Source organism: Meleagris gallopavo, chromosome 19, assembly GCF_000146605.3.
Source record: "Meleagris gallopavo isolate NT-WF06-2002-E0010 breed Aviagen turkey brand Nicholas breeding stock chromosome 19, Turkey_5.1, whole genome shotgun sequence".
NCBI lineage: Eukaryota > Metazoa > Chordata > Aves > Galliformes > Phasianidae > Meleagris > Meleagris gallopavo.
This window is the reverse complement of record NC_015029.2, coordinates 7,158,982-7,185,243: the sequence shown is the minus strand read 5'-3', so window position 1 is coordinate 7,185,243 and position 26,262 is coordinate 7,158,982. Positions and strand designations below refer to the sequence as shown.

The following is a 26,262-nucleotide window of genomic DNA, read 5'->3' as shown; positions in this document are numbered from 1 at the left end:
CATACAACGGACTCGCTCACGGGAAGCAAAATAACACATGGGGTTGGGGGAGGGGGAAGAATCAGCTTAAAACAACAACCAAAAAAAGTCTGTCATTGCTACAGGTATAATATATGTATATGTGAGTGAGGCTATTTGTACAGTGTGTATATCTACAGTACATACATGTATACACAGCACGTATCCATGAGCCCAGGCGGTCTCTGATGGGGACAGCATCGCCTTTGAGCCTGTATGGTGGGGGCTGAAAAGCTGATGTTTGTGCTATCTTTAGAAAATTAAAGATTGTCCCACCAACAACAACAACAAAAGAAATTAAAAATATATATATATTAAAAAATAAAAATAAAAAATGATCACCCTAATGGAAACCAGATGTTGGCGAGAGTACTAAGATCTGGTTAAATGAAAGTCCTACCTCGCTAGTGGATAATGTGCCTTTTTTTTTTTTTCCTTTCTTTTACCCATGTATCACCTCTTCAAACAAGCACATAATATAGTCAGAATAACTACGAGGGGAAAAAAAAATAAAAATTAAAAGCCAAAAAGTGAAAAAGAATACAGATGAAAGAGCCAAACTCATGCAAGAGCAGGTTGCTTTAAGGCTGCTGTGGCAGGTGACAGCGGGGCACGGGAGCTCATCCTTCTGCTGGGGACGGCTGCCTTGGTGGCCCTGGATGGGGGATCAGGGCTCATCTCTGGGTGCTGAGCCCCAAAAGGCTGCTGCTGGGAAACAGAGCTATGCTGATTTACAGCAAGGTGGGAGCTCTCTTGACAGCAGGACAATGCTCAGCCTTTCCCCAAAGCCTCCTCTGTAAAGGGCAGGAATCCTAGAAATGTGCTGCTCCAGGGAAACCGAGGCACGGAGATGTGTCCTGATTGGGAACCCCAGCATGAGGGCTTTGCATCCTGCTGCATGCTGAGGGCAGCCCACTGCTCACAGCATTTGTGTTTGTAGGGGTCAAACAGTAACCAGGATGGGATGGGAAGGGACGAAGGAGATGAATGAGATAGATGGGAGAGGATGGGGTATGAAAGATGGGATGGGATGAATGAGATGGATGGGACAGGGTGGGGTAGGATGGGAAGGATAGAAAGGGATGAATGGGATGGATGAGATGGGATGGAAGGGATGGGGTGAAGGGATGTGACTGGATTGATGGGATACAGTTAGATGGGATGGGATTGAAGAGATGGGATGGATATGATGGATGGGATGGATATGATGGATGGGAAGGGATGGGGGCACATGCTTGGCCATCCAACAGTGCAAACCAAAACAGCCCCTTCCAAGCAGTCAATCATTAAAAACAAAACAAAACAAAACAAAACAAGAAGTGGTTCTACCCAAGGGAGATAAACAAGGGTCCAGGTTTATTATAGTGCACAGCTGACCGACCCCCAGCACGCTCTGACCTCACTGCTGCCAGCCCCCAGCCTCACACTGTGCAGGCACTGCGCAGCCCTGTTCACTGGCACTCTCACTACATTTCATTTCTCTCGCCTTCTTTTCTTGGCAAATTCTTCCAGGGTGAAGCTGTTTAATAATATTTTCAGCGGCATGCAGGCTGCTGGAGAAAGATGGCCAAAAGATTTTCCCCGCCTCTGTGGATTTGCCGTTTCGGGCCAGACCTGAAATCCTGAGTAGTGCTCTAGCAAGGAGATGGCTTGATGGGGATGGAGCTGGGACCTGAGCTGCCAGTGGGGTGAGAACAGGCAGGTGAACAACTGTGTTCCCCAGGCACAGAGCAGCTGGTGGGAGGCTCCGCAGGAGATGGCATTCTTTTTGGAACCAAACACTTTGCTGTCTTAAAGCACAGCAGACATAAAAGCCACGGGGAAGCCCTCAGTCCAGGGCCAACCACTCAGCCTTAGTTCCCCCCAAGCCATGGTGTGTTTGGACACTCAGTCCTGTTATGGAGGGAGAAACCCCCAATGAGAGACTTCGCTTTGATTTTCTCACTCATTTTCTCACCTGGTTAATGCAAGAGGGCGAGGTGAACGGCACAGGTGCTCCACCATTCCAATGAGGGACATTCAGGGATGGTGAGCTCCATTCCTGCATCACTGCCAACGAACGCCCCCAGGGAGCAGCACGGCTGAGAGCTCCCACTAACTGCTGCCTTGCAGTGCCTTGCACCACAGCTACTGAAACACCGTGCATGGGCTGCCGGTGGTTGCAGGGCTGCTGTTCCCCACAGTCTGCACGTGGGGCATTTTGCTGAGCCCACCCTCTGGCTGGAAATTCCCCTGCACGAACTCAGGACTACAGAATCCAGCAGGAGCACTGCTGAGCCACCAGATCCTGCTGCTCCAGCACGACAGCCCCTGCAATAAGGCAGCTCCTGGAGAGCTGTGCCAGGACGCTGGGCACAGCAATAAGGGCAGGGGGCACAGCAGGACCTCCACGAGCTGCAGGAAGGTGGAACCACATCCCTGGCAGCCTTAAAGCAAGCACTCCAGAGCCACGTGTCCCAGAGGAGCAGCATCACTGGGGACAGCAGAGAGGGACAGGGCAGCCCCACGTTGTTCAGAGGGGGATTGAGCTCAGGCCCAAACCCTTTCCTTTGAGCGAGGAGGCTCTGTGCAGCCACGGTGACTCACTAATAGAGCCCAGTGAGAGCCACCCCTCCCCACAGCCTCTCCCTTCGCGAAGGAACTGCTGAGACTACTAAGAATAGTTAGAAACCAAAAATAGAATAATTTTCTTTTTTTTTTTCTCTTCTTCAAAAAAAACAAAAAACAAACAAAAACAAAACCCAAAACAAAAACACCACCAAAAAAACTCCATCCTTTGAAAATAGCCAGCTGCAATCCGGTGAGCCGAACCGCTCCCTTGATTCGTCCAAACCCCACTGTGGGGCCGGGATGGCACGGGACCGTCCCTGCTCCCACGACATGTGCCACCCAGCACTGATGCGAAGCCATCCGTCCCCACTCCTCTACATCTACCGCAGGGGAAAAACAGCCATCAGAGGTCTTTAGATGCAGCAGTGACAGCGAACGGACAAAAAGGTCAACGTGATGAGGCGGCAGGGAGGTGCGGGTTCGCCCCGGGGACCACGCGGAGAAGCTCGGACGGTGCCTCCAGCATTTGGGGAGCAGAGGGAAGGGGCTGGGGCGGAGGAGGAGGAAGCAGAGGACGGAGCCCGCATGGCCCTGGCCGGGTGAGGGACTGACCCAGCGGCAGTTCTCTAAGTCATTTGATGGGGTGCTTCCAGCATTTCCATCAAGAAGGTGTCGATCGGCGTGTCGCCTATTAGCTTGAAGAAGAAGAGGTGCTCCAGGCATTTGAGGCCGATGGACCGTAGGGCTGGCAGGCGGAGCAGGAGCTTGGCGAACCTGGGGGTAGGAAATACGGTACAGTTAGAGGGCCTCGGCTGCAGCGCCCACAGGCTGGGAGCTCACAGGCTCTTCTGCTCCCAAAGCAAACAAATCACAATGAGAAATCATTAATTACAGCCCTAGCTTTGAAGATCTGGCAGTGGATATTTACAGCAAACATCTGCTAAACTGAAAGAGGAAAAATAAGGCACGAAGGGCCATCGCTGGGCTGGGTGTGCTGTATCCGTGCCGTGCTTTAAATGCAGGGAGCAGCCTGACTTGTTTATGGGGTCCCTGCAGCAAGGAGAGTGCAGCAGCTCTCAGCTTGCTCAGGCAAAAGGGAAAGCAGCTGAAGAACTGAAAGGGGTCCTATGGGGGTCAGCAGGACCACCCTGGGAGCCCCCACACTGCCCACCAGAGGGAAGAAAAGCCCTTTAACTTGGCTTTAATGCAGCACAGTCAGGGTTTCAATATGGACAGAGCCAGCCCAGAGAGAAGGGGAGCAGAAAACACACACACAGACCCACGCACGAACACACTGATGTTATACACGCATGCACACTTCTCTTTCTCTTTTCCCTATTTTTTTTTTTTTTTCTTTTGCTGAGCTGGCAAGAACAGCGGGAGCAGAGCCAGGAAAAACAAATCAGCTCTACCATCCCATTCAGGAAGTTTCACTTTAAACCAAACCAGATGATGGCTGCAGCCCTCGGAGATGTTTAACTGTGAGCACACCAGCCTACAGCACAGCATGCTGGAGGGGGGAATGGGGGGGGGAGGACAGCCCTGCCTGCTCCCTGCAGCACACACAGCCCGTGTCCTCCTTGCAGAGCAGCAGGGAGCACGCAATGCTCCATCACTTGCTTCCAGCCCCAGCTGGGGACCACGCTGTGCCAGGAGCACTTCGAGAGCATTCCCTTAGGGGCTGTGTAACCCCAGACTCGCAGCCCAAGAGTTAACTTTGCTGAGCCCCTGGGGCTTATTGCAGTGGATCCTACGTTGGAGCAGACTCAATGTTGGCCCTTGTGGGCAGCCCTACAGGTTTACCCCTAGAGGTTTTTGCAAAGCAGGGTGTGCAGACAGCACAAGCAGATCCCCACATCCATTCAAACCAGCAAACCAAGCTCCGGAGTCCACGCTGGTGCCAGCACGACCCCCACTGCAGACTGTGAATGCCTGTGCAAAACTCAGTGCTTCCCACTGGGGGATGGCCTTTATAACACCGCAACTCAACCACAAACACCACAAAGCCTTTTCACAATACGTCTTTTTTCATCTGCCAGCACAATGGACCCGGTTATGGGATATCAATACACTGCCCACTGCATCCACTGCTGTCAGAGCATCCTTTTTCCAATCCACCCAGACCAGGAATGAAGGTGAGACACAAAGCCCAACAGCTCAGGCTGTGTTTCCCACTACTCTCTCCTCAGCAGCGCTTCCAGTGCTCTGCTTGGTTTCTCAAGTGACTGTCAGTCTCTTAACTGGCAGTTGCCAGCTTCAAGGCTGTAACTGGGAAAATGCGCCCACTCAGCTCCAGAGCGGTCCAGGAAAGCATTCCTAATTCCCCCTCCCATTCCCAGCTGGATTGAGGGAGGAGGGGAGGAGAGAGGAGCATCAATTGAGGCTTTCACTTCCCAGCAATGATGCTCATCTGCCACTGAAAATTAACTCCGTGTGTGTCTTGTTTCAGCTGTGGTTTGCTCTCCGTGGTTTCCAAAAGGGAAACGATACCCCTTACCTCTGTGGGCGTTACAGCAGAGCCAGGGCTCCCCAGGACCGCTCCTGCTGGGCTGTGGGGAGGTGCCTAGCAGGAGGACAAGGACTTTTGTCCAATTCTCAGGGGGCAGTGTGTTGGGGCAATACAGCAGTGACTCACCTCCCAGGCTGGTCGGGGTATTTGTGCTTGCAGTACGCCTCCAGCGATGCGTAGACCTTCTCCCGTAACGCCTCCACTTCAGCCGGGTTGGAGAGACCTTTTGAGTCTGAAGGGTGAGAGAAGGAGCATCAGTTGCCAGCCCTGAGATGGGCACAAGGTCTCCCTCTGCACTGTTTCACCACGCTCCAGATCTCAACCCAAACCATTTGGCTCATTCCAGTGGTCACAGACCCTGAAGCAAAAGGTTTGAAGCCTTCCAGGCATCAGCTTGGGGGATTTCTCCCTCCAACACTGAGCCCTGCATCAGGACAGTAAAAAAAGCCCCTGCTCAGGGTCCCCCTGATGCAACAAGGACCTGGATCTGGCAGGGACAAAGTCACTGTCCCCAAGCACATGCACGATGGGAACCTCTCCAGATTTGCCTTCTTTTACCAAATACGGCTAATCCCAAATTGCAGACAACAAATTGCTGGTGATTATAAGAAGGACAAAAAAAAAAAGTGAAGCTGAAAAACGAAACCAAGAGACAGCGCTGAACCCTGCTGAAAAGCCTGGCGTGGGATCAGGGAACAGGGACAATAATAATAACAACATGTTCTGACTTTGCCCTGATCCATACCTTTGTCTTTCTTAAAGACCTAGATCCACTGTAGCTCCTGTTTAGCAACAGTCCCTAAAGCACCAGAACTCCGTACAGCTGGGATGCTGAGAATGGGGAGAAGGCGTACATGGATCAAATCAAAGAGAAGGAGGGGAAAATGCCTCTTGGAAAGGAGAGGCACTGGGAGAAATGCATGGATCCGGACCCAGGCATGGGACATGTCTGAAAGCTGGCCCCGTTCTCAGCAGTGCACACAGTGAATTGCAAGAGAGCTCTATGGGTAATAAAAGGAACACAAAGGGCAGAGCACCAGCCACAAGAGGAGGTGGCTGTACGTACCAGGGTTGAAGAGGACGATGGCTCGCAGGCAGCCCAGCTCTGTCTTGTCCATCTGCATGTCTCGCATCTTCGACACGAGTTCTGTCAGTACTCTGCAAAGGACACGAGAAGCACAGGCGTCAGCATTAACAAGAAACAGGAAAAAAAAAGTAACAGGTGTCAGACCCAGAGAGAGGCGTGTGTTTAATGAAGTCATGGGATGGGGCTCGTTTGTACCAGGATGTGCCCTCATTTTCCTCCTGTATCAAAAATTGCTTGTCAGGAACATCAGCGGTTCCTGTGAGACAGAACAGAGATCAGCAGGACTGGCTTTGTGCACTCACTGTGAATTTGGCACCTGAGAAAGCCGTCTAAAAATAAAAAAAAAATAGTAATATAAAAAAATAAGGCAGGTATCTAAAAGCAATTTCCTCTGCTGGTAATTTTTATTACTCCCTTTGCTCCTTCTGCAGGTGCCGGTCTTGAAATATTTTCCAGTGATTGCCCATCGTTTCCTGTTGGAGCCTGCAGTGAAGTCATGCGCTTGCACTTATGACCTCACAGGAAACAAATGATGTCAGCCAGCACCAAAGAGCAATTTCTTTGCTAAGTGAGAAAGCATCAGTGGTTTGGTTCCAAGTCAGTGCCTCAGGATGAGGCTGGGGCAGAGAAATCAGAATCATATCATAGAACCATAGAATGGCCTGGATGGAAAAGGACCATTATCATCATCTGGTTTCAACTCCCTGCTGTGTGCAGGTCACCAACCAGCAGACCAGGCTGTCCAGAGCCACATCCAGCCTGGCCTTGAATGCCTCCAGGGATGGGGCATCCACAGCCTTCTTGGGCAACCTGTTCCAGTGCCTCACCATGGTGTGTGAAAAACTTCCTAATATCTAACCTAACAGCTGTTCCCCCTCCTTTTTATACGCTCCCTTCAAGTACTGAAAGGCCACAACGAGGTCTCCCCAGAGCCTTCTCTTCTCTAAGCCAAACAAGCTCAGCTCCCTCAAATTTTCTTTATAACAGCCACAGTGTGAGCGATGCCCAGAGCCACGCTGGGGGGCAAACAATCTGGATGCACTGCTCTAAAACACTTCCCCAAAGCACAACGACTGAAGAGCTGCTGGGATGTGCCTGTGGAACCCACTGTGTATTTTCACTTCGACAATAAAACCACATCTCGGCCCAATTCGAAATGGAAAATAAGGAGAAGCCCCCTCATAACACTGGGAGGCATCCGGACCCCGTGGCAGAAGCATCGCTTTGCACTGTGATCTCTGCGGCTATTTTGTGCTGCTGGCTCTGCACACCGAGGAGCAGCGACTTGATGTGCCCATAGGATGCACGTAGGAGATCCTCCACCTGGGGACACGGAGCACAGGGACAGAGCTGGGATTTCCCACTCTCTCCGTTCTCCCACCTGTCAAAGATGGCCCCGACGCCGGCGCTGTGCGCGCTGTTGCGGTGCACGTGCAGCCCAGTGGCCAGCAGGATCCCATCCTTCACAGCTATGGAGCGGTGGGAGAAGGAGGCGATGAGGAGCTCATTCCACCCTGCAGAGAAAACAACAGAAAGGTTGTGGGTCAGAGCCACGCGTCCTCACGGTGAGGGGATCAGCTGCATCACTGCCCTGGCACCAGCGGATACAATGGCTGAGGTGCATGGCTTCTGGAGCTCAGAATCTGGAGGAGCAACACTGCTCCATGGGCATCCCGAATGGTCACAACCATGCCCTGGAAACCAGCTGGAGCTTTATTACCAGAGAGGCATCTTTGATGAGATGGCTCCTCTACAATCCTCACACTCACCACGTGCCTGATTTGCCCAGCCCAGATGCGGAACACAGATTTGTACAGCATGGCCCAGAATTCTCCATTTATTTAGTTTTTCATTTTTTTCTTTTCTTTTTCCAGGCTGGAAATGCCATGCAAATACGTCTTCCACCTCCCCTCCTTCCACAGAAATGTGCCTTTTCTCATTGACTGCAATAAATACAAGGTCCATGTGTGCTGTGTTTACCTACAGCTACAGTGATGGGTTCTGCCACTAGAAATGTTACCGGGGAATAAAGTTCACTGTTCCTTAATTGGCCGCAGGACTTTTCCACCCCAATCAAGGGACCGTTTATTTGGTTACATGCTGGGTGAGGTGCAATCCTCCTTGCAGAAGGATTGCAACACCAAGAAAGCCAAGAATGGAGAGCCTGCAGGAAGCTGGAGGGGACCTGGAGAGATGGTGACTCATGGAAAGGCGCTGTGGGCTCAGCCCTATAAAAGGAACCACAACCAGGCTCCCCTTCTCAACCCTATAAAACATTACTGCTGTCTCAACCATAGCAGGTTTGGCACAAAGGAAAGCCAGGGAAAACAGCTGAAAAAAAATTGGGTTTCCTCCTCCAAAAAGCCCAAGGAGGGAAGATTTTAAATGATTCAAGACTGCAGAGGAAGGCTGCAGCCACCACCCAGCACCGCTCCTCCATGCGTGCTCCACTTAGTTTTGCCTCAGAGGATGCATGAGTGCACCTGAGGCTCTTAGCTAAGTTTTAATACTTAAATATTTCATGGGCAGCTGTTCTCTCGCCACTCAATAATAGATAAAGCCACAGCTTAAAGGACCTGGGGGAGGTTATCTGAGGCCCCTGTAGAGATGCTGGGAGCGGAGAAGCAGTGGGAGCTCCTCGTGCTCAGGAACCCATGACAGAACCCCACGATGGGGGTCTGCAGCCCCCACCCTCCCCTCACCAACACAGAGACAGCATCAGGTCAGAACATCTCCAGTTCAACCTTCCTCAGCCTTCTTCTGACAAACAATTGAAGCAATTACAGAATCACAGAATGGTTTGAGTTGGAGGGGACCCTCAAAGGCCATCTGGTCCCACTCCCTGCAGTGATTAAGGACACCCACAGCTCCACCAGGTGCTCACAGCCCCTCCAGCCTGGCCCTGGCTGTCTGCAGGGACAAGGCATCCCCCACCTCTCCGGGCAACCTGTGCCAATGCCTCACCACACTTAAGAACTATTAGGATTCATTCCAAGTGCATTTGGGGGAAAATGTGGAAACATTAAAACTACTGAGGTCTTTTCTTTCCAATCCCAATCTCGTCCTTCCCACTGAGTTTGTCATTTGCTGGAAGGGGTTTCCCACATCCCACCAACAACTTGCCTGCCCCTCTGTTTCAGGGAACAAAACTGCTGCATTGACTCAAAGCCTTTGTACTCACTTCTCTGACCACGGGAGCTATGCAAAGAGCTTCGTGCCTATAATGCACCCTCACTGAGTCTGCTTGTAATTTCCTGCCCCTCCCCAGTCCTTGTGCAGGACCTGCCAGCAGCTGAGGCTTGCGTTTACTTGCTGGAAGACCACCTCCTTCCCAGCTAACTGCCTGTAACCTCCCAGAGCCCCCGCTCCTCCACACCCCCTGCAGCATAAGGAAATTTAAAATAAACCCAAAGAACTTCATTTTCATCTTGGTGGGTGGGAGAGGGAAGGCGATATATATTTTTCTCCTGCCTGCTTTTAATTATGATCAAACATTGCAGTTCTATGACATTTCATACAGACCCAAACCCCCTTGTCTTTCCAGTCCCAGCTCAGGAGGATGCTGGCGCATCGTGCCCTTGATTTCCTGAGCATCTCGTTCATCACACAGAAGGCCAGGCCATTTTTCAGCCCATTGGCAGCTGGTGCAACATTCTGGATCCCATTCAGCAACATGTCCCTTGGGGCTTTTTCAATCCTACTTAGCAATTGAGTGATCTGAAGCTATTCCCCAGAAGCAGCTAAAGGCTCTCCAGTTGCCAGCACCCAAATCCCAGCACGGCGGTTGAGGGATGCAGTGCATTGGGGCTCACCTGCTCGCAGCAGGATGACCTGGTCATCCAGGGGCAGCTCTGAGAAATGGGGGATCCTCTTGGCCCACTCCACCAAGGTGAAGAGCTGCTTGTCGGCCGCCTGGCAAATGTTTGTCACCGGGTCGTTGGGCTGCAAAGAGGAGATGGAAAGGTTTGAAGAAAGCAAAGAGAAAGGTGGGAGGAGGAGGGAAGGGGTTGCTGTCTGCTTGCTCCCCGAGTTTGGGAGCTCTGTGCTCAACCTATGTGGTTATCATCTGCAGGGACCCTGCAGCGTGCACATCCCCATTGCTAGCACCTCCTCACTGCACCCCACAGCGTGGAGAGGGCATCACAGTAAGGAGGAAAACCCTCTCCTTTGAAATATTACCCAGTAACACAAACCATCTGCTCTCAAGGAGGACAGTCAGCCTAAACACACCAAATCCCTGTTTAAAGGAACTGCTAACAGCTCAAGTGGGCTTGTGATTAGGAATGGGAAGAGACCGTCTAACCCCAGCAAAGACAGACCCTGCCAGCATAAGTGTGTATATATGGTTTACCTCTCTAGACAGGGATGTATGAGCCCCTCCACATATCCCTGTGATTTCCACTGATACCTAGCAGCTTTGATTGTACAATTATTTTTCTTCTATGTCCTTAAAAGAACAGTTTCAAACTCAGAGGAGTGTTTGCTGCACCACTGCATTGCATGGGGCTGGGGCATGGGTTCTGTGCAGCCAAGGCAGGAGCTGCCCCATGCACATGTCTGTGTCCCGCGGTGTGCTCCTTCCTTCTCTCCTTTTCACCTTCTTTCTGCCACCCACACTGATGACTTCTCAATTTTCCATTCGTATTTCCTCAATATTGTGGATTTTGAGGTACCTGCCTAGCACACTGTGGGACTCTGCATGCAGTGCATGCCTCTTACCCAGCTGCATGGAGGGAGCAGGAGGTGGACACGCCATAAGGGATGCATCAGCCCCAGGGGATTGAAAGGGAAAAGGTCAGAGAATAAAACATTGTGGATAGAAACCCTTCCTTTGCTGACTGCAGAGCTGACCAAGTGCTCATAAAACAAAGGGAGGTGAGAAATGCTGCTTTGAGAAAAGGAAAAAGCCCTACAATCCTGTCCAGAGCCATCCCTATGTTCCCCTGCCTGGATGGCTCTGCCGTCCCCTGGCAGCAAACACCATTCTGTGTCTCAGTGGCCAACATCTCTCGTCTCCAGGCTTAAAATAACCAGCATATGGCAGGAGTAGGAGCACCCGGCCTCAAAGTATTCTCACCTGTTGCTCACAGAGATGGATGGGGACGGGCTGGCACTCAGCTCCACGGGCCAGGGGGGAGCATTACGGGGATAGCCCCCCAGCCCTGGTGGCTGCTCAAGAGAGCTTGGGCAATGCCTCATCCCTGGAGGTGCTCAAGGCCAGGTTGGATGGGGCCGTGGGCAGCCTGGTCTGGTCCGGAACAAACAGTCCACAGTATGGTTTGGGGTAGGATGTGCTTTAGGGTCATCCCTTCTAACCCAAATTCTGTGACTGTATGAATTCCCTGGGGAATTCCCTAGCTCCCACAGGTTGAATGCACCACGGCTGCTCTGCAGGCAGCATAATCTGCACTTGGCTTTTGGTGCTAATTCTGCTTCACACTGCAGTTCCTGGGACCACCAAGGTGCTTCCTGGCAGAATTTTAATGCTGAGAGGCAGCTGAAGGCATCACCCCGTGGGCCAGAGGGCTCCGCTCACCTCCAGGAAGGGCTCTGCAATGCAGTGCTCAGAACCGTCCCATGCATGGAAAGCAGATCTCCCCCTGCAGTAAATAGCAAGGGCACAGTGCCGGAGTGTGACAGAACGAAAGGACAGGAGGGCATCTGATCCTGCTGGAAAACCAGAGCTTGGAGGCATCTTCCAGAAAATGGTGACTTGAAACCAGCTGCTAAAGGCCGGTTAAGAACTCATAGGGATAAAACCTCTCAGTTACAGGCTTTGCCTTTCAGCAGTCAGGAGCCCATTCAAGGTAGTGCTCAGGCTGCTGGAGTGCAGGGGCAGAGGCAAAGCCACCCCTCCCCATCACAGGCTTCATAGCACGACTGCACCCACGTTCCCTGGTGCCAACCAAAGTGCTGGGACAGAGCCAAGCATTCCCCCCACTGCCCCCCCTTTAATCAGCTCCGAGAGCTGTGCCAAAGCCCTGTGGCTGGAAGATAAAATCACTGCCAGGCTGCAAAGCAAAGGCACCTCTGCTCCCACATCCACCAGGGGATGGTGGCAGTAAGGTGACGGCCACAAGCATGACAGCACCTAGCAGAGTTTCACCTGGGTGCTGCCCCTCCAGCAGTGCTCAGAGATGTACCAGGGTGTGGGGCACAAACACAAGGACCCAACCTGCCTTACTGAAGGCAACAGCTTGCATGCATCTATTAAGGACTGAATTTGTGCCTTCGTCTCACAGTGGAGCACTGGAGGAGGGTAACACCTCCATCCCCCCTCCTCACCATCACCACGCTGCTGATCTCATACAGTCACTAAACCTGCTACAAATGTCACCTCATAGGCAGAAGCCCGACAATAACAGGGCATTTCAACAAGCCTCCTGCTTCTATTTAGATGCAACACACATCCTTGTTCACAGTAATGCGTGTTGAATTATGCAGGAACCAGCTTTCAATTTGCTAGGAGAGGCTGAGGAGACGCAATGCCAGACAAACCCATTTATTTCACCTTGCTCACTGGGGTTTGTTTTCAAGCCAGCACAATGCTGCCTCCAACTCCCCTCAAGTATTTCCACTCCTGAGAGCTCCTCCATCCCCTCGCTGGCCATGGCAGTGCTGCTCCCCCCAGCCAAGCTCCTGGCTATGGAGCAGCAGTGCCATGCTCAAGGAGCTTCTGAAGAGTTTCACTTAGGAATCAGCTAAGCAAGATGCCTTACACTTCACTTAGCAAGCCACAAAGCGTTCTTGTAGTAAAAGCTAAAGAGAGCATCCCAGGCCTCACGTGCAGAGCAGTAGGAGATGCAATGGGATGTTTCAGCACATGTTCCTGCTGTTCCGGATGAAGCAGATGTGTGCTCCAGAACTCCAGCTGGAAGTTAAAGGAGGGTTGGACGGCCAAGAGGTGCCCTACAGATACAGGAACACTGCTTTCACGGGAACTGAGGGTACTGAGGAATCAGCGCTGCATCCTAACTGCTGGGCTGCGAGTGCAATAAGGCTCTTTTCGAGGGCTCTGTCCTAGAAACCAAATTCCAGAGGATAGGTTGGCTCTCACATTTGGAGGCAGCTGTTTTGCAGTGAGGCTTTCTCAAAGCAAGGATGCTGATAAGGGAATTATCTAAGAAAAAGCACCAAGACAGTTTCCCTCTGACAGCTTCTTTCTCACTCTTCACTCTCCTCCTGCCAACTCTCTCCTGTTTGCACAAGGCCCTGTGAGAGCCCTGCTGCTTCCAGCAAGCCCTGCTATAACACAGGCTTCCAATGGGAAAGGGACTCGAGAGCCAACTTCTACAGCTTTCCCCTTCTCTCAGCCTCCCAGCTGTGTAATTCAGCACCCAAAAAGTCACGCCCCAATTTTACAGCTCTTATCTCTATGCACTTCAGCCACAAAGCTCTGTTTACTGCCTTGATTGGACTATGAGCTCTTCAGAGCATGGAGTGCCTTCCTGCTTTTAGCACTAATGGCTGTTAACTAAAACAAAATCTCCGTGAGCCCTTTTAATTACACCTTGCGGCATCTGTTCCTCTCTGCAGCTGTGGATGAGCATCATTCTCTATGGCCACCAGGCAGCAGAGCACCAGTGCTGCTGGTTGCACTGGGCAGAGGGGTTTGCTTTCCTCAGGCTTTCACCTGAGCTCATCTAGCAGCTGCATTGCAGAGCTCCGGTTCCCACAAGCTAACCTTGCCCTGACCCAAATACAGACTGGCTGCTGGGTTACTGCCGTGCCAACACCAAGCCTCAGCTCCCTGCTGCGTCCCTGCACAGGGACAGCAGGACCAAGGGATGGAACAGAAGGACCAAGGGACAGGTGCCTCACCGAGCTTGGCGTCAGGCCCATGTTTGCCTCGATGTACGTCTCTGTCTTTGGCTCCACGGCGAGTTCTGCTTCCAGGATCTTCTCCACAGGCATGTCCTCATTGGCGCTACTTGTGGACTCCACCTCGTTCTCGTTGCGGTCTTTCCCCCGCTGCCTCTCCTCCTGCACAGCTGGGGAAGGGAAGAAAGGGACAGCATCAGCCCAGGGCTCTTGACCGCGGTGCCAGGGGTGAGCTGGGACCCTGGAGCTCCACGGAGCCTTGGACACCTTCAGCATCCCTACGAGCTGCAGAGCACACACACCTGCTGCCTTGCTCTCCAACCTGAGCTTGCCAGCAGTGTGCTCAGGGGGCGCGAGGAACGGATGGGCGCTGCTGCAGGGGGAGAAAACGAGGAGGTGAAGGGACAGCAGTGGGGAATCCTAAAGAAAAGAGAAACGGGTCACTTTCACAGATAAGCCTACAGTCAGACCATTTCCTGAAGCTGCTGATGCTGGATTCCCACGGAGGCCCCTGGAGCAGCAGTGGGGTTGTGCCATCACGCGCTGCTTGCAAAGCAGGACCCAGCCCTCAGCTCTGATCAGACGGGACAGACCTGCCCCAGGTCCCATGCAGGAGAAGCAACCTAGCCAGAAGCATGTCACATGCTGATGAGTCAATGTCTGAAGAGTACACAGATGAAAAACGCTCGTTAGATGCTAATAGCATTATTATTAATCATCTCCTTTTGAAGCCTGCACAAAGCTGTCACTAAACCTGGAAAGCAGCTTCACGCAGACAGTTACACTGGTAACTATCTCTGTCTCAATCACAGTGCTGCATGCCCTAAATCCACGGTTCCCACAGGACACAACTCGAGCAACAGGAGCTGCCACCATAAGAGACCACGGCCTGAACCTCCCCAGCTCTTTGTTCAGGGCTGAATGAGGCACTCAGCCGTGCCGAAGCCTGCTATTTATTAACAATTACCCCAACACTTTCCCTCTTTGCTGAATCTGAACCTGGCTGTGTGATGTGAGGAGCAGCAGCAGGGGCGCAGGTGTTGCAGCAGTGAAACCAGAGCTGTTTGCAGCACAATCAAACCCTTCAGGCTGCTAAACCAACTCCATCCCAAGTGCAAAAAAAAATACAAGCTAAAATATAAAACTTCTTCCTTAACAACAGGAAATTAAAGCATGTGCTATCCTGTACAGATACTGCTCCTATTAACATCAGCCTGGTTTGCAGTGCCCTCCTGCTGCCCAGCCCTGCAACACTCCATGCAAACAGGACATTTTGTTTGCTGGCTGAAATCTGCAAAAAGCAAAAGGTTATTTCTGCAAACTGCTTTTAAATGTAAGGGCTGCGGAGGCTCCTGAGGTTCGCACAGTGTTTTCTGCCTGGCTGCCCAGGGCCAGGTAGGCTGCTGCTGCTAACACTCAGATTTGTGCAGTGCCTTTTGTCCATCTGGACCTCGTCTGATTCTGGTTCTTATCTGTACTTTCCCAAGCTCACATCAAACCCGCTTAAATCTCTCCTCTCACTCCCATACGTTCTTTTCTCGACCCAAATTCTCCCTGGTGACACAACCAACATGTATTTAAGAAGAAACAACCATGTTCAGCTCTGGAGAATGCTTCTGCTCCCATCTAACACGTCCTGCTGAGCAGATGGACAAGAACAGGGCACGCAGCTCAGGGACCCGGAGGTCTCAGGACCATTCCCAGCCACGCTGATGTCAGTGGTCATAGCACAGCACTTGCTCAGCACTAAGAGCAGGAGCTGAAGCAGGATTTCTGCTCGCCATGCCTCAGTAACACTCCTGTGATGAAGAGCATCTGCCCCAGCCCTGTCTGATGGCTGTGCCAATGCTTTTCTTTTTCTTCAAGGAGACTCATATGGTTGAGAGGGTTGTTTTTTCCTTAGTGTGATTTTAACAGAAGGGAAGGGCTTAAAACTTGCAATTCACTTGAGGAGAAAAAAGATATTGCAGTCAGAGCCTCGCCTCCTCCAGCTATGTCTCAGCCGTGCCAAAGACAGAAGCCTGTGTTTTCCATGGCACCTGATGAAGATGTGCTCGTGTTATTCCGCTTGATTTGGCTTCTTCTTGCCTAAGGCTGCTTGCTGTCACTTTGCATCTCGCGATCCCAAGCCCATCTGCACTTCCCCAGGACAAGCACAACAGTGTATGTGCTCAGACCACTTCTTGCTAGCTTCTCTCTCTGAAAGCACCAAAATGCTTCATCCCGTGGACTGCAGACAGCACTGAGATGCTCACGTGCCAAAAATGCAGGATCCATCCTCCAGGCAGCAGGCAGCTGAGGTGCCCCCAGCAGCAGTGCCATGGCTTGGGGAGGGCTCAGTGCCCTGTAATTATGGCTTACCCTGAGCTGATACAGATGGGCACACTTCTTTCCAAGATAGAAATCCATCCTTCCAGGAACAATACTGTGGACTACTGGCTGAACTCAGTTTCTTTTCTTGAAGGAGAATAATTCCCCAGAACTCGACCTATTGACCACTGAACCGATGGGATCTTCTCTGGGGTCAGATGCCACAGGTGGGCTCTGCAGAGCAGGCAGCTTGCTCAACCCATTCCTAGGCAGAATAAAAGCCACAGCCAATAATGGACAGAAAAGACACGAGGGTGGTGAGGCACTGGAACTGGTTGTCCAAGGAGGTTGTGGATGCCCCATCTCTGGAGGCATTCAAGGCCAGGCTGGATGTGGCTCTGGGCAGCCTGGGCTGCTGGTTGGAGACCCTGCACACAGCAGGGGGTTGAAATTAGATGGTCATTGTGGTCCTTTTAACCCAGGCCATTCTATGATTCGATGACAACGGCCCCTTCCAATCCGCTGCAATTGGGGTGGCTCTGTAGACATCACCAGGGCACTGGGAGATGACACTGCCCTCCACCACACTTTGGGATGCCCTTTAGAGACCCAGAAGCTCTGGTGGCCTCCAGTACTCAAACCTGCATGGGTTCATCATAGCCTACAGTGCATGGCTGTTTATCTACCAGGTGCTCAGGGAGGGTCTACTGGGGATATCCATTTCACCAGCAGTGGAATTTATTGGGCTCTACTGCTTTTTTTTTTTTTTTTTTTTTTTACTACATCTTAGCTGTGCATCTTGAAGTGCTTATGCCTCAGGTACCCTTTTATAGTGAAAGTGGTGCCATAGGAAACCAGCTTGGAGCACATTTCTTCTGCTTTGCCCTCATGCAGCTATGCTTCCTTTTTTTATTTTTATTTTTTCCCCCTTTGTTGCAGCTTCTTATTACTGTGAACAACCTCAAAGGCTGTGATACAGGAAATCAATGGCGCCGTCTTTTTCCACATTTACTGAATCCCACATTTGGTTATTTCTTAAGATGGGCAAAATTCTGCTGTGACGTTACGAATGTCATGTCATGGAAATGGAGTGTTAAAAAGTAGATCCAAGTATTTACATGAAATCAATCCGTGCAGGGAACGGCTTTGGAAGACCAAAATCTCGAGGTCACTTCACTCTCAAAACCTGACCACAGCCCTGCCAAAGCAATGAGAGAAAAGCACAAACCAAACCCTTATTCTCAACCTTGGAGAATTCTCCAAAACAACAAACAAACCCAGCATCACTTAACCAGCTGCTTTAAAGAGCAGCTCTTTAAAAGGATAGAAAAAACAAGCTCATTAAGCTGAAAAGCATTTTCCGTTCCAAAATTACTCCTAAAAATAACTGTTGCTCTTGAACTCTGCCCCTTCACTGGGCTGTGGCCGCTTGCCTGGTTCAGCATTTGCTCAGAGCAGTGAGATGCAGACCCAATTCCTGCTCTTTCTCCCTGTATTCCTGCTCCTGTTCACCCTGAGGATGTCGGGGCGCAGGGATGGTTCTGTCATACGGCACAGCAAGCTGTGAATGGAGCCAGGCCATGGTGTGACATGCAGGGAGCAATGCCAGGGGGCAGATTTCTGTCTCCAGGTGTGCCGAAGGTTCCCTGGTGGACCAGCAGCCATCCCACCAGGCACCATTACATGTGCAATTAGTGAGGGCTGCAATTAACAAAGCTGCCTGGAGACTAGAAGGAGGTGGAGGGATGGGATGGGCTGTGCTGAGTCCTCGTGTGGCTCAGAAAGAGCATGGGAAAGGGCTCCTGGACAGCATTTCCTGCTGGTGGCAATGCAGACCTGGGGCTCCATATGGTGATGATCTGCAGCCACACAGGGACCCCAGTGCATCCCACAACCAACCTGCCCTACTGGCACTGCATCTAACTCACTCACTTTCTACTTTTTCCACTGAAATAGAAAACTGCTGGCACAGAGTTTTAGAGGCTCTAAAGCTGTTTAGTGAACCAAGACTCACCTCAGACCCTAACGATTGCCAGATCAACCAGAGTTACACCCGTGGATGCAGATGCCACCCCATACAATAGTCCCTGCATTAGTCAAGGATCCTGATGGTAATCTGAATTTTGTTGTATTTGCTGTGAGACAGCACAGAAATCAAAGGCTCACAAAGCTGGCAATAATTCACAGTGGGAAAATGCTCCTGGTTGCTTATTTATCAGAGCCTCAATACCTCCAGAATCCATAGGGCTCATACAGCATCAGGATGTGCTGTAATGTTTTTTCACAGGGAGCAGCCAGAGATACAGGCTCCAGAAGGAATCCTTTCCCTGAACTACGCCTGGATCCCCCAGACCTGGCTGCTAAAGCCTCCACCCAGACATCTCCCCCTGTCCTGCCCCTTCCCAACACCAGGGTGTAGAGCAGTCACTGGAGAACCACTGAACAGCGACTCCTTCACTACTTAATTTAGAGGGTTTTGCTGTCCTTCCAGGACATACAAACACATTTGGGCTACAAAAGAGATGCTTCTCAGCAGGAGTCTGCTCTGCATTTATGGGGCTATAAATTAGGTCTCCAGAGTGAGGTATTTTGTGAGGAAATGAGGCCCGTTATCCCAGCTCTGTTACTTAAAAGAGGTAAGAGTTTACACCAGAGGATAACAGCCAGCTCTCCTGTAAGCAAGCACTGGGGCAAAAGGAACGATTGTGCAGGATGCAGCCCAGAGCTGCTCCCAAAAGAGGTGCTGTGGGGACAACTACGGCCAAGGCTCAGGGCTGGCATGAGAGAAGGACAGGAGCAGTAAGATGGATACAATGGGACAGAGATCATCTGCTGGCAAATCAGGTGGGTCAGCACTAAAGAGCTGCTCAAAACCAAAGCTCGGGGAGCTCCAGCTGCTATAGCAGTGGGACATTTCCGCACTGCCAGCAGCCACTGCACTGCCAGCCTTACTGCTGCCTGGGGAGCAAGGCACCAAGCACAGCTCTGCCTGCACGGGGATCATACCCTATGCACCAGTAAAACCCTTCCCATGCCATGCCAGCACCGCCTGAGCACGCTTGGAGAGTTATGAAGCTCCCATCTGTCACACTTTTAAATAATTGGCTGATCGTTATGAATTCATTTGCTATTCACTGCGATAATGTTAATCAAGATGAATTAATAGAGCCCTCGCACTGTACGCGCGCTCCCCGGGGAATTCCACCACCGTTTAGAGATTAATTAATAGAGCTGTAACTTCACTGGTGCTGCCCGTGCAATTGCTGCTGTTGGTGGGCACGGAGCAGTTCCCTGTCACTGCTCACAAACCAAGGGGATGGAAAACCCAAGGGGATGGAAAACCCACTCCCCTAAACCACATCAAATGAGGTCTCTGCTCACAGCCGCACCGGGCACAGCCACCTCCATGGTACAACCCATCACTGCTGGCACCAGAAAACTCCAAAGTTTCCAAGCACCAAAGTTCTGCAGGACCAGGGAGGGCACCCTGAGGGCTCTCCAGAGTGATGCCAGCAGGGAAAGGGCTCTGCCTGCCCCAGTGAGGGTGTAAGGGGAGAAGGCAGCGGAGACCTGAGCAGTGCTGTGGGGTCACTTTCCCATCGTGCCTGCTAAAAGCCCATTCTGCCAGCAGTTTCAGAGAGATGCAGTCAGCATTTAAAAAGAGCACTTCAAAGAAGCTCTGCCAGGGAGTTTTAGATCCTTCATTTAAATTCCAGTAAGGGGAAGGGATATCTTTTTACAAGACTGAATTTCTTCTTTCTTCCCAATAAGAAAAAAAGCAGCCAGCACTGCTAGGGAACGCTCCTGGGTCAGCACAGCCCCCAGCAGACAGGGCACAACGTGTGCCTGACAGCTCCGTGCGTCACCCCAACCACACGGCCAGGTGCCCACAGGACCCACAGCACCCCAGGGGGCTCACTGCCTTACCTTCCCTCTTCATCCCCATGGCAAGACACTTCTGGTAGCGGCAGTACTGGCAGCGGTTGCGCTGGCGTTTGTCGATCAAGCAGTCCTTGTTGTCACGGCAGGTGTAGGTCAGGTCCTTCCTCACCGTGCGTTTGAAGAAGCCTTTGCAGCCCTCGCAGCTGTACACCCCATAATGTTTACCTGCAGATGGGTGAAAGGGCTCAGCAAGGGTGCTGGGTACCCACAGATCCTTTGCTTTCCCTCGTCGTGGACCTGCAGATCTGCTCAAAGGGACCCTCCCAACCCAAAGCCATTCCATCTTCCTTCCAAAGGCAGCATTCGGGAGAGCCAGAGGCTCCTCGGAGCATCAGCAAGGAAGGCTTTGCCTTCACTGATCTCCATAATACCAGGATGCCCTGTGGGGGCTACAAACTGCCCCAACCACCACTGGCTATCCATGCAGCAAGACTGGGGGCAGCTTGCTCTGACCCTCCCCAGCCCAACAGGATGAGCAGGAGGCATTCCCCAGGACCACAAAACTCAGACAGCAGGGCATTAACAGAGCTGAAAGCTTTTAAAGCAGCATGAGAATAAAGGGAATTAGCGCATCTTTATCTCCCACCAGTGGAGAGACTCCACCAAGCACATCTTTTTATCTGGTGCTATGTGATGAGCCCAGCCATGGATCAAAGGATGCAGAGAGAGGGACACTCAGCTAATGGCTGGTCCTCCCTGCTGGGGGCTGGGGATAAAGCACAGGATTGGCTCTACCAAGGAGCCTGACAAACTGTTTACTTCTCTGGTTACCATTAGGGCAGTGTGAAGGATGGGGAGGTCAAACAGCTGAGCTGTGCACACCTCACCTGGGAGAAAGCAAGCCTGGGGAGGCTTTTCCTTTCCCATAGCACACTTTTGTCCCTAAGCAGGGGGACGGTGCTAAGCTCCTATGTACCTTGGCATCCATTGGCGTCATGCAGTGCAGAAGGAGCCTTACCTGAAGATCTGTCCCCGCAAATGGCACATATGTGCTTGGTGAAGGAGGCCATTGTTCCTGAGGGATGTGCTGGCACTTTGAGGACTCCATTGAGCCCCAGGGGTGGCTTGATGTCTTCTGAGCTGCTGACGGGGTTCATGGGTGAGTTGAGCTGTGAGAACACAAGCAGGGAGCACACGGGATCAGGTACAGACAGGGAAATGTATGAAAGAAGGGACAAGCCTCAAATGAGACAAACAGCTTAAAATCCACAGTGCTGAGCCCAGAGGAGGATGTGGACACCTGAGCCCCAAAGATCAGTGAGCCAGGTGCAACAAGGCCTGGCTTTGCAGAGCTGCAGGTGTGGGATGCTTCCCTGCCATTCACAGCCTTCAGCAGAGCCCAAGAGAACTGGGAAACAAAGCAAAGAAAGCTGGAACAGAGGGGCTAGCATGGCCCCATCAGCAGCTCTGGGATTTCAATGAAACATTCCTGACTAGATTTCCACATTCCTGGCAGGACAGGACGGTGCTCCCCTCCTGCACAGAGAGAAATTGAGGCACAGAACTGTGAGAAAGCTCAGTCCTGGCAATGGAAACAAGCTCACAGCAACCTGTGCTCTGCTACCCTGCCCATGGCTGCGTAGCCCAAATAACTCACTGAGGCGTGAAGGAAAGGTGTGAGGACAGAGCTGCAGCCCTAGCCTGCAGGTTCCAGGCTGCTGTCCCCATCACAGCAGCCATCTGCACCTTCAGGGCCTCGGGGATTTTCTCTGCAAGAAGATTTTATGCTCAATGCCATCAGAAAGACCCCTCTGCAAAAATGCTCTGTGCTGGTGTCACCGTGCCCTCCTGCACAGTCCTGTTGAGAGGGGACAGGGATGCAGGAGGGACCCCACAGGGACCAAAGCCCAGCCCAGGGCAGGTATAATGGGGTTCTGCATGGGCAGCTAGGCTTCTGCAGCACACCTGCCAACTACTAAAACCAAGCAGGACAGACAAGATTTGTGTCTCAGCTTGTCGTCTTTCTCTTTCTTAATAGAGACAGTGGGCAATTGCTCTTGTCACAGATTAATTCAGGGAAGTCCTGGGGCTCATGTTCTGTCCATTAGAAGACCACAGCCACTCCTCTGACTTTCAAGCCTCCGAGCTGGTGGGAATACTTGGCAGGCAGAGGGCTGATAACCACAGCACACAGTGGCAAACCCACCCCGGTGAGCAGGGATGCAGCAGGAGCATCCCTTGGGGATGTGACACAACACCAGGGTGAAAGGCATGAGCCACACAAAGCTGCAGCACGTCACATGGCTTTGGGGTCACTGGCTCTGGCAACACCCCCACAACACATTTTGGAGCCAATCACCAATCAGAGCTGGGGCAGAGAACTTTAGATATTTGCTAAAATAAGCCTTTCATCACCAAGCCCACCCCCACCCCATGTTGGGAACTCCACGTGAGAAGCATGTGAGCATCTTCCTTCTGAAGGGTACCAGGACATGGGGTGCCACCGCCCCCATAACTCAGCCCCGCTGGAGCTGAGTCAGCCCCAGGATGGGAGAAGTCACCAGTTCCTCCTGCAGCCCCAGCCCCACGTGTGCTATGAGGTTCCCACACCGCCCCGGCGCCAGCCCCACTCCTTCCTCTACGTCTGGTGCGGAGCTGGGAGCACGTGCCATGGGAGTGCACCATGCACAGCGTGGAGCAGGGACACAGAACTGCTGCTCTGCTTCCCCAATGATGTGGCAGCCCCATGCGCCGGGACTCCTCGGCTCCTCTCTTTTCCCTTTTTAGTTCATTGCACGGGGGATCAAATCCCCTTCGGTCTAACGGCAACCAGAGCTTTCCTCTTTTTCCAGCCGTAACACACTCAGATTCAAAAATCATTGTGTAAAGGCTCTAGAGGAGCCTAAATCCTGCTCCTGATCCATGCCCCTGGGTGCCCCGAGCTGCTGCCAGCGATGGCTGGGGCAGCACAGAGCAGAAGGGAGGAAGAAGCCTCCAGAAGAAACCTCCAGCACTGGAAGTCCATCCCTTCCATCTCTTACAGAAAATTATGCTTTCTTTGTCTTCCCAGCAATTTTAAGAGGGCTTAACCATGCACTGAATCCCAGCAATCAGCCCTCTGGTCAAGCTGAGACTTCGCTCACACTGCTCAGGCTCTCTGCCAGCTCGTGCCCAGCTCAGTGCTCGTGCCCCCTCCCCACAGGGTCCCCAGAGGTCGCCCGGGAGTCGGGCTGCGTCTGGAGTCTGCGTGAGATCCCAGGCAGGAGGAGATGCTCAAGGTCAGAGCTGATGTCTTTTGGCAAAGCTCAGGCCGGGAGGAGCTGGGTCAGAACTTGCATGGGAAGAAACAGCAGAGGGAACGCAGCCGGGATTTTGGGAGCTGACATCTCCGTCCCACCCCTGCGCGGCTGCCCCACACCCTTCTGCTCTGTTGCCTTTCCAGAGGCAATGAGGCATGGCCTGATGGCAAGTGGCATCTGCCATCTGATGCAAACCACCTTCCATCAGGGTGATCCCCACCCGGCGGCTGGGGCCGCATGCCTCATTACCCCCGGCGCTTTGCCGGCCGGCGCACGATGGGGGGGACTGCAGTCCCTCCTCTTGTTCCTCCTTTTCCTCCTCCTCCTGTGGTCCGATGCAAGACCAGGTAGGTGTCTGCTGCAGGGCCAGGGCCCTAATGTGCCCAGACAGGGGACAGATGGGCAGGAGCCATTAGGCTGGAAACCTCCTCGCCATCTCCTGGAGGAAAACCACTTAAGATGAGTCCGTGGTGCCGGCACCGTGCCGCCAGGGCTGGGAGACACCGTGCCGCCGGCTCGCTTCCAGGCACCATCTGACCGTGCTCTCAATTCCCCTTTTTACTCTGTGGTTGGGTTTTATTTCGGTTCCTCCAGCTCCTATACCGCATCGTGCCTAGCAGCAGAGCTTCCTCGTTCCACCCCCCCAGCTGGCAGCTCAGCCCCACCTTGCCTCCCATTCCTTCCCCACCACTTCAGAGCTGGCGCTGCCCATTCCAAGGCACCGTTTCAGTTCCCCTTCCCTTTGCCATGGGATAGGAGGCAGCGCAGAGAGCTCTCCCTGAACCTACAGGGGCATGGGCAAACCCTCCACTGCCTCTCCCATTGCATCTCCATCGGGGATGGCTGACAGTGCCTGCACGACACGTCCCTCCCCAGCCAGAGGCAAAAAGACCCCGTTATTGCTGGAAATAAATCAGGCCAATATTTAAAAATAAAAGTGCTGGCAGGTGCTTGACTCCCAGCAAGGGCTTGGGATAAATAAACCAGCACTGAGTGGCAGGTGGTAGCCAATTCCTTAATCTGCCCTTTTACTAAACATATATCGTGCAAGCAGCCAGCAACAGGTGGCAGGGGCTGGCCAGCTCTCCCCGATCCTGCTATTTTTAAAAAGAGCTTATCTCTTGCTAGTTGGAGTTTTTTTACATAATCTTCAGCCAACCAACACCAGTTCCTCCCTCTGTGAAGGGAAAGAGGGGCAGTGGGCAGGGAGGGGACAGCTGATGGATGGCTGTGGTCCTGCTCTACACCCCAGCAGTCCCCCATATGACACCGGAGCAGCAGGAAGCCTCGGGCTTCATTTCCCTCTTTGGGTTCTGCTTTTTGCCACCCTGTGGCGCCTGCCTACATCTCCATGCTGTCTGAAATAGGGTTTTGCTCCCTGTGCTATCTGCAGTGGGGTTTCACTCCTCAAAACCTGGGAGAACGTAACCACAAGTGGGACTGGATCAAATCCCAAAACCACGGCTCTGCCCCATCAAACCAGCAGCGACATCCCTGCCGCTCTCCCCTCACCTGTGGGCTGCTGGTGCCAAATCCCAGGCTGGGCGTGGAGGGGACAGACATCGAGTGTGGGCCCATGGGGGAGCTGATAACGGAGAAGGGTGGCCCCATGCCATTGATGGGTGAGCTCAGGGTGCTGATGGGTGAGTGCAGCTGGCCCGGGGAGCCCAGCGAGGAGCCGATGCCCGGCCCGATGGACGGGTGCAGGGATGGGGTGGCCATGGGGCCTCGGCTCGTCGGGGAGTTCAGGGATGTGGAATTCACTTGGTTTGAGAAATCTGGAAGAGAGAAGAAAAAAAGAGAAAAGGGCTTGAGTCTCTTTTGGTATCGCAGCCAGACCTCTAGAGGCTGCTTTTCAACACCCCCAACCTCCTGATGCATTCTCCTCCACCAGCGCCGCTTCTGAAATCCCCCTCTGTTTTGGGTCTTTTTGGTGTAGAACCCCAGAACCACCAACATAGAGAGTTCCCAACTCCAGAGCTGTCATTGCCCTCCTTCCTCCTTCACCCCCTGTACCCAGCAGCATCGCTCCCCAAAGGGTGCAGGACCAGAAGGTGTAGAACTAAGGGATGCAGGACCAGGGGATGCAGGACCAGGGCCCACCCTACAGATACCACAATTCAGATTTGAAGGGGATGCTAAAGGGAAGGTGCAGAGGGACATACCACGCACGAGGAGCAGCGCTGAGGGGCTGTGCAAGCTGAGCCATGCAGAGGACACACAGATTGCTGCAGGCAGCACTGGGGGGGCTGCACCCGATGTGCTCTGAGCAGCTCGGCTGTCCCAGGGGAGCGAGAGAGGGGTGTTTAAAAATAGCCAGCAATTCTCCCGAGAGGAGACATGGAGCCATTCCTGGCACGTTTCCTCCTCATCCTGTCACGCTGCTTGCAAAACAATCCTAGGCAAGGAAGAGGCAGGCTCGTGGCCCCCCAGGCTGACTGCGGGGGGAGCAGCCGGAAGGCAGTGGGGTGGGGCTGTGGGAACCCCCCCGGGACCCCCGAGCTGCCTTGGGCTCACAGCAGCAAACACATGGGCAGTGAGGGGCAGGTGACAGCAAAGCCCCTTGATTGGAGCGCAGGGCTTTGTGGTGGAGTCTGAGAGCCACTCATTTGGCTGCAGGCTGCTGAAGTTAATGCTGTCCTGGGAAATGATGGCTTCTGTCACCTGCATGGGGTCAGGTGTCTCCCCAGTCCCACTTCTTCTTGCCCCTATGGGCATGTAGAAATGGTGTAAGGGCAAGCAAGGCTCCGTCTCATCACTGCAATTCCATGGCTCCAGGGATGGGG

The 26,262-nt window shown here is 52.7% G+C and overlaps 1 protein-coding gene across 2 annotated transcripts in view; it reads right to left on the bottom strand.

Annotated features, from left to right (window-relative positions):
- Positions 1–2,893: 2,893 nt before the first annotated feature.
- The window catches only part of RXRA (retinoid X receptor alpha), a 56,452-nt gene continuing 33,083 nt past the window's right edge, over positions 2,894–26,262 (bottom strand). The window contains exons 1-10 of one of the 2 annotated variants that reach the window (XM_010720987.3): positions 25,642–25,722; positions 24,989–25,254; positions 21,196–21,346; positions 20,223–20,402; positions 13,986–14,155; positions 9,977–10,106; positions 7,546–7,678; positions 6,144–6,235; positions 5,204–5,309; positions 2,894–3,342 (exon numbers count right to left, since the gene is read on the bottom strand). In XM_010720987.3, the coding sequence (XP_010719289.1) occupies positions 3,195–3,342; positions 5,204–5,309; positions 6,144–6,235; positions 7,546–7,678; positions 9,977–10,106; positions 13,986–14,155; positions 20,223–20,402; positions 21,196–21,346; positions 24,989–25,198 (1,320 nt within the window). In that variant the 5' untranslated portion in view covers positions 25,199–25,254; positions 25,642–25,722 and the 3' untranslated portion in view covers positions 2,894–3,194. Of the gene's footprint in view, positions 3,343–5,203; positions 5,310–6,143; positions 6,236–7,545; positions 7,679–9,976; positions 10,107–13,985; positions 14,156–20,222; positions 20,403–21,195; positions 21,347–24,988; positions 25,255–25,641; positions 25,723–26,262 lie in introns of those variants that run through there. The other variant, XM_010720986.3, reaches the window with a different exon arrangement.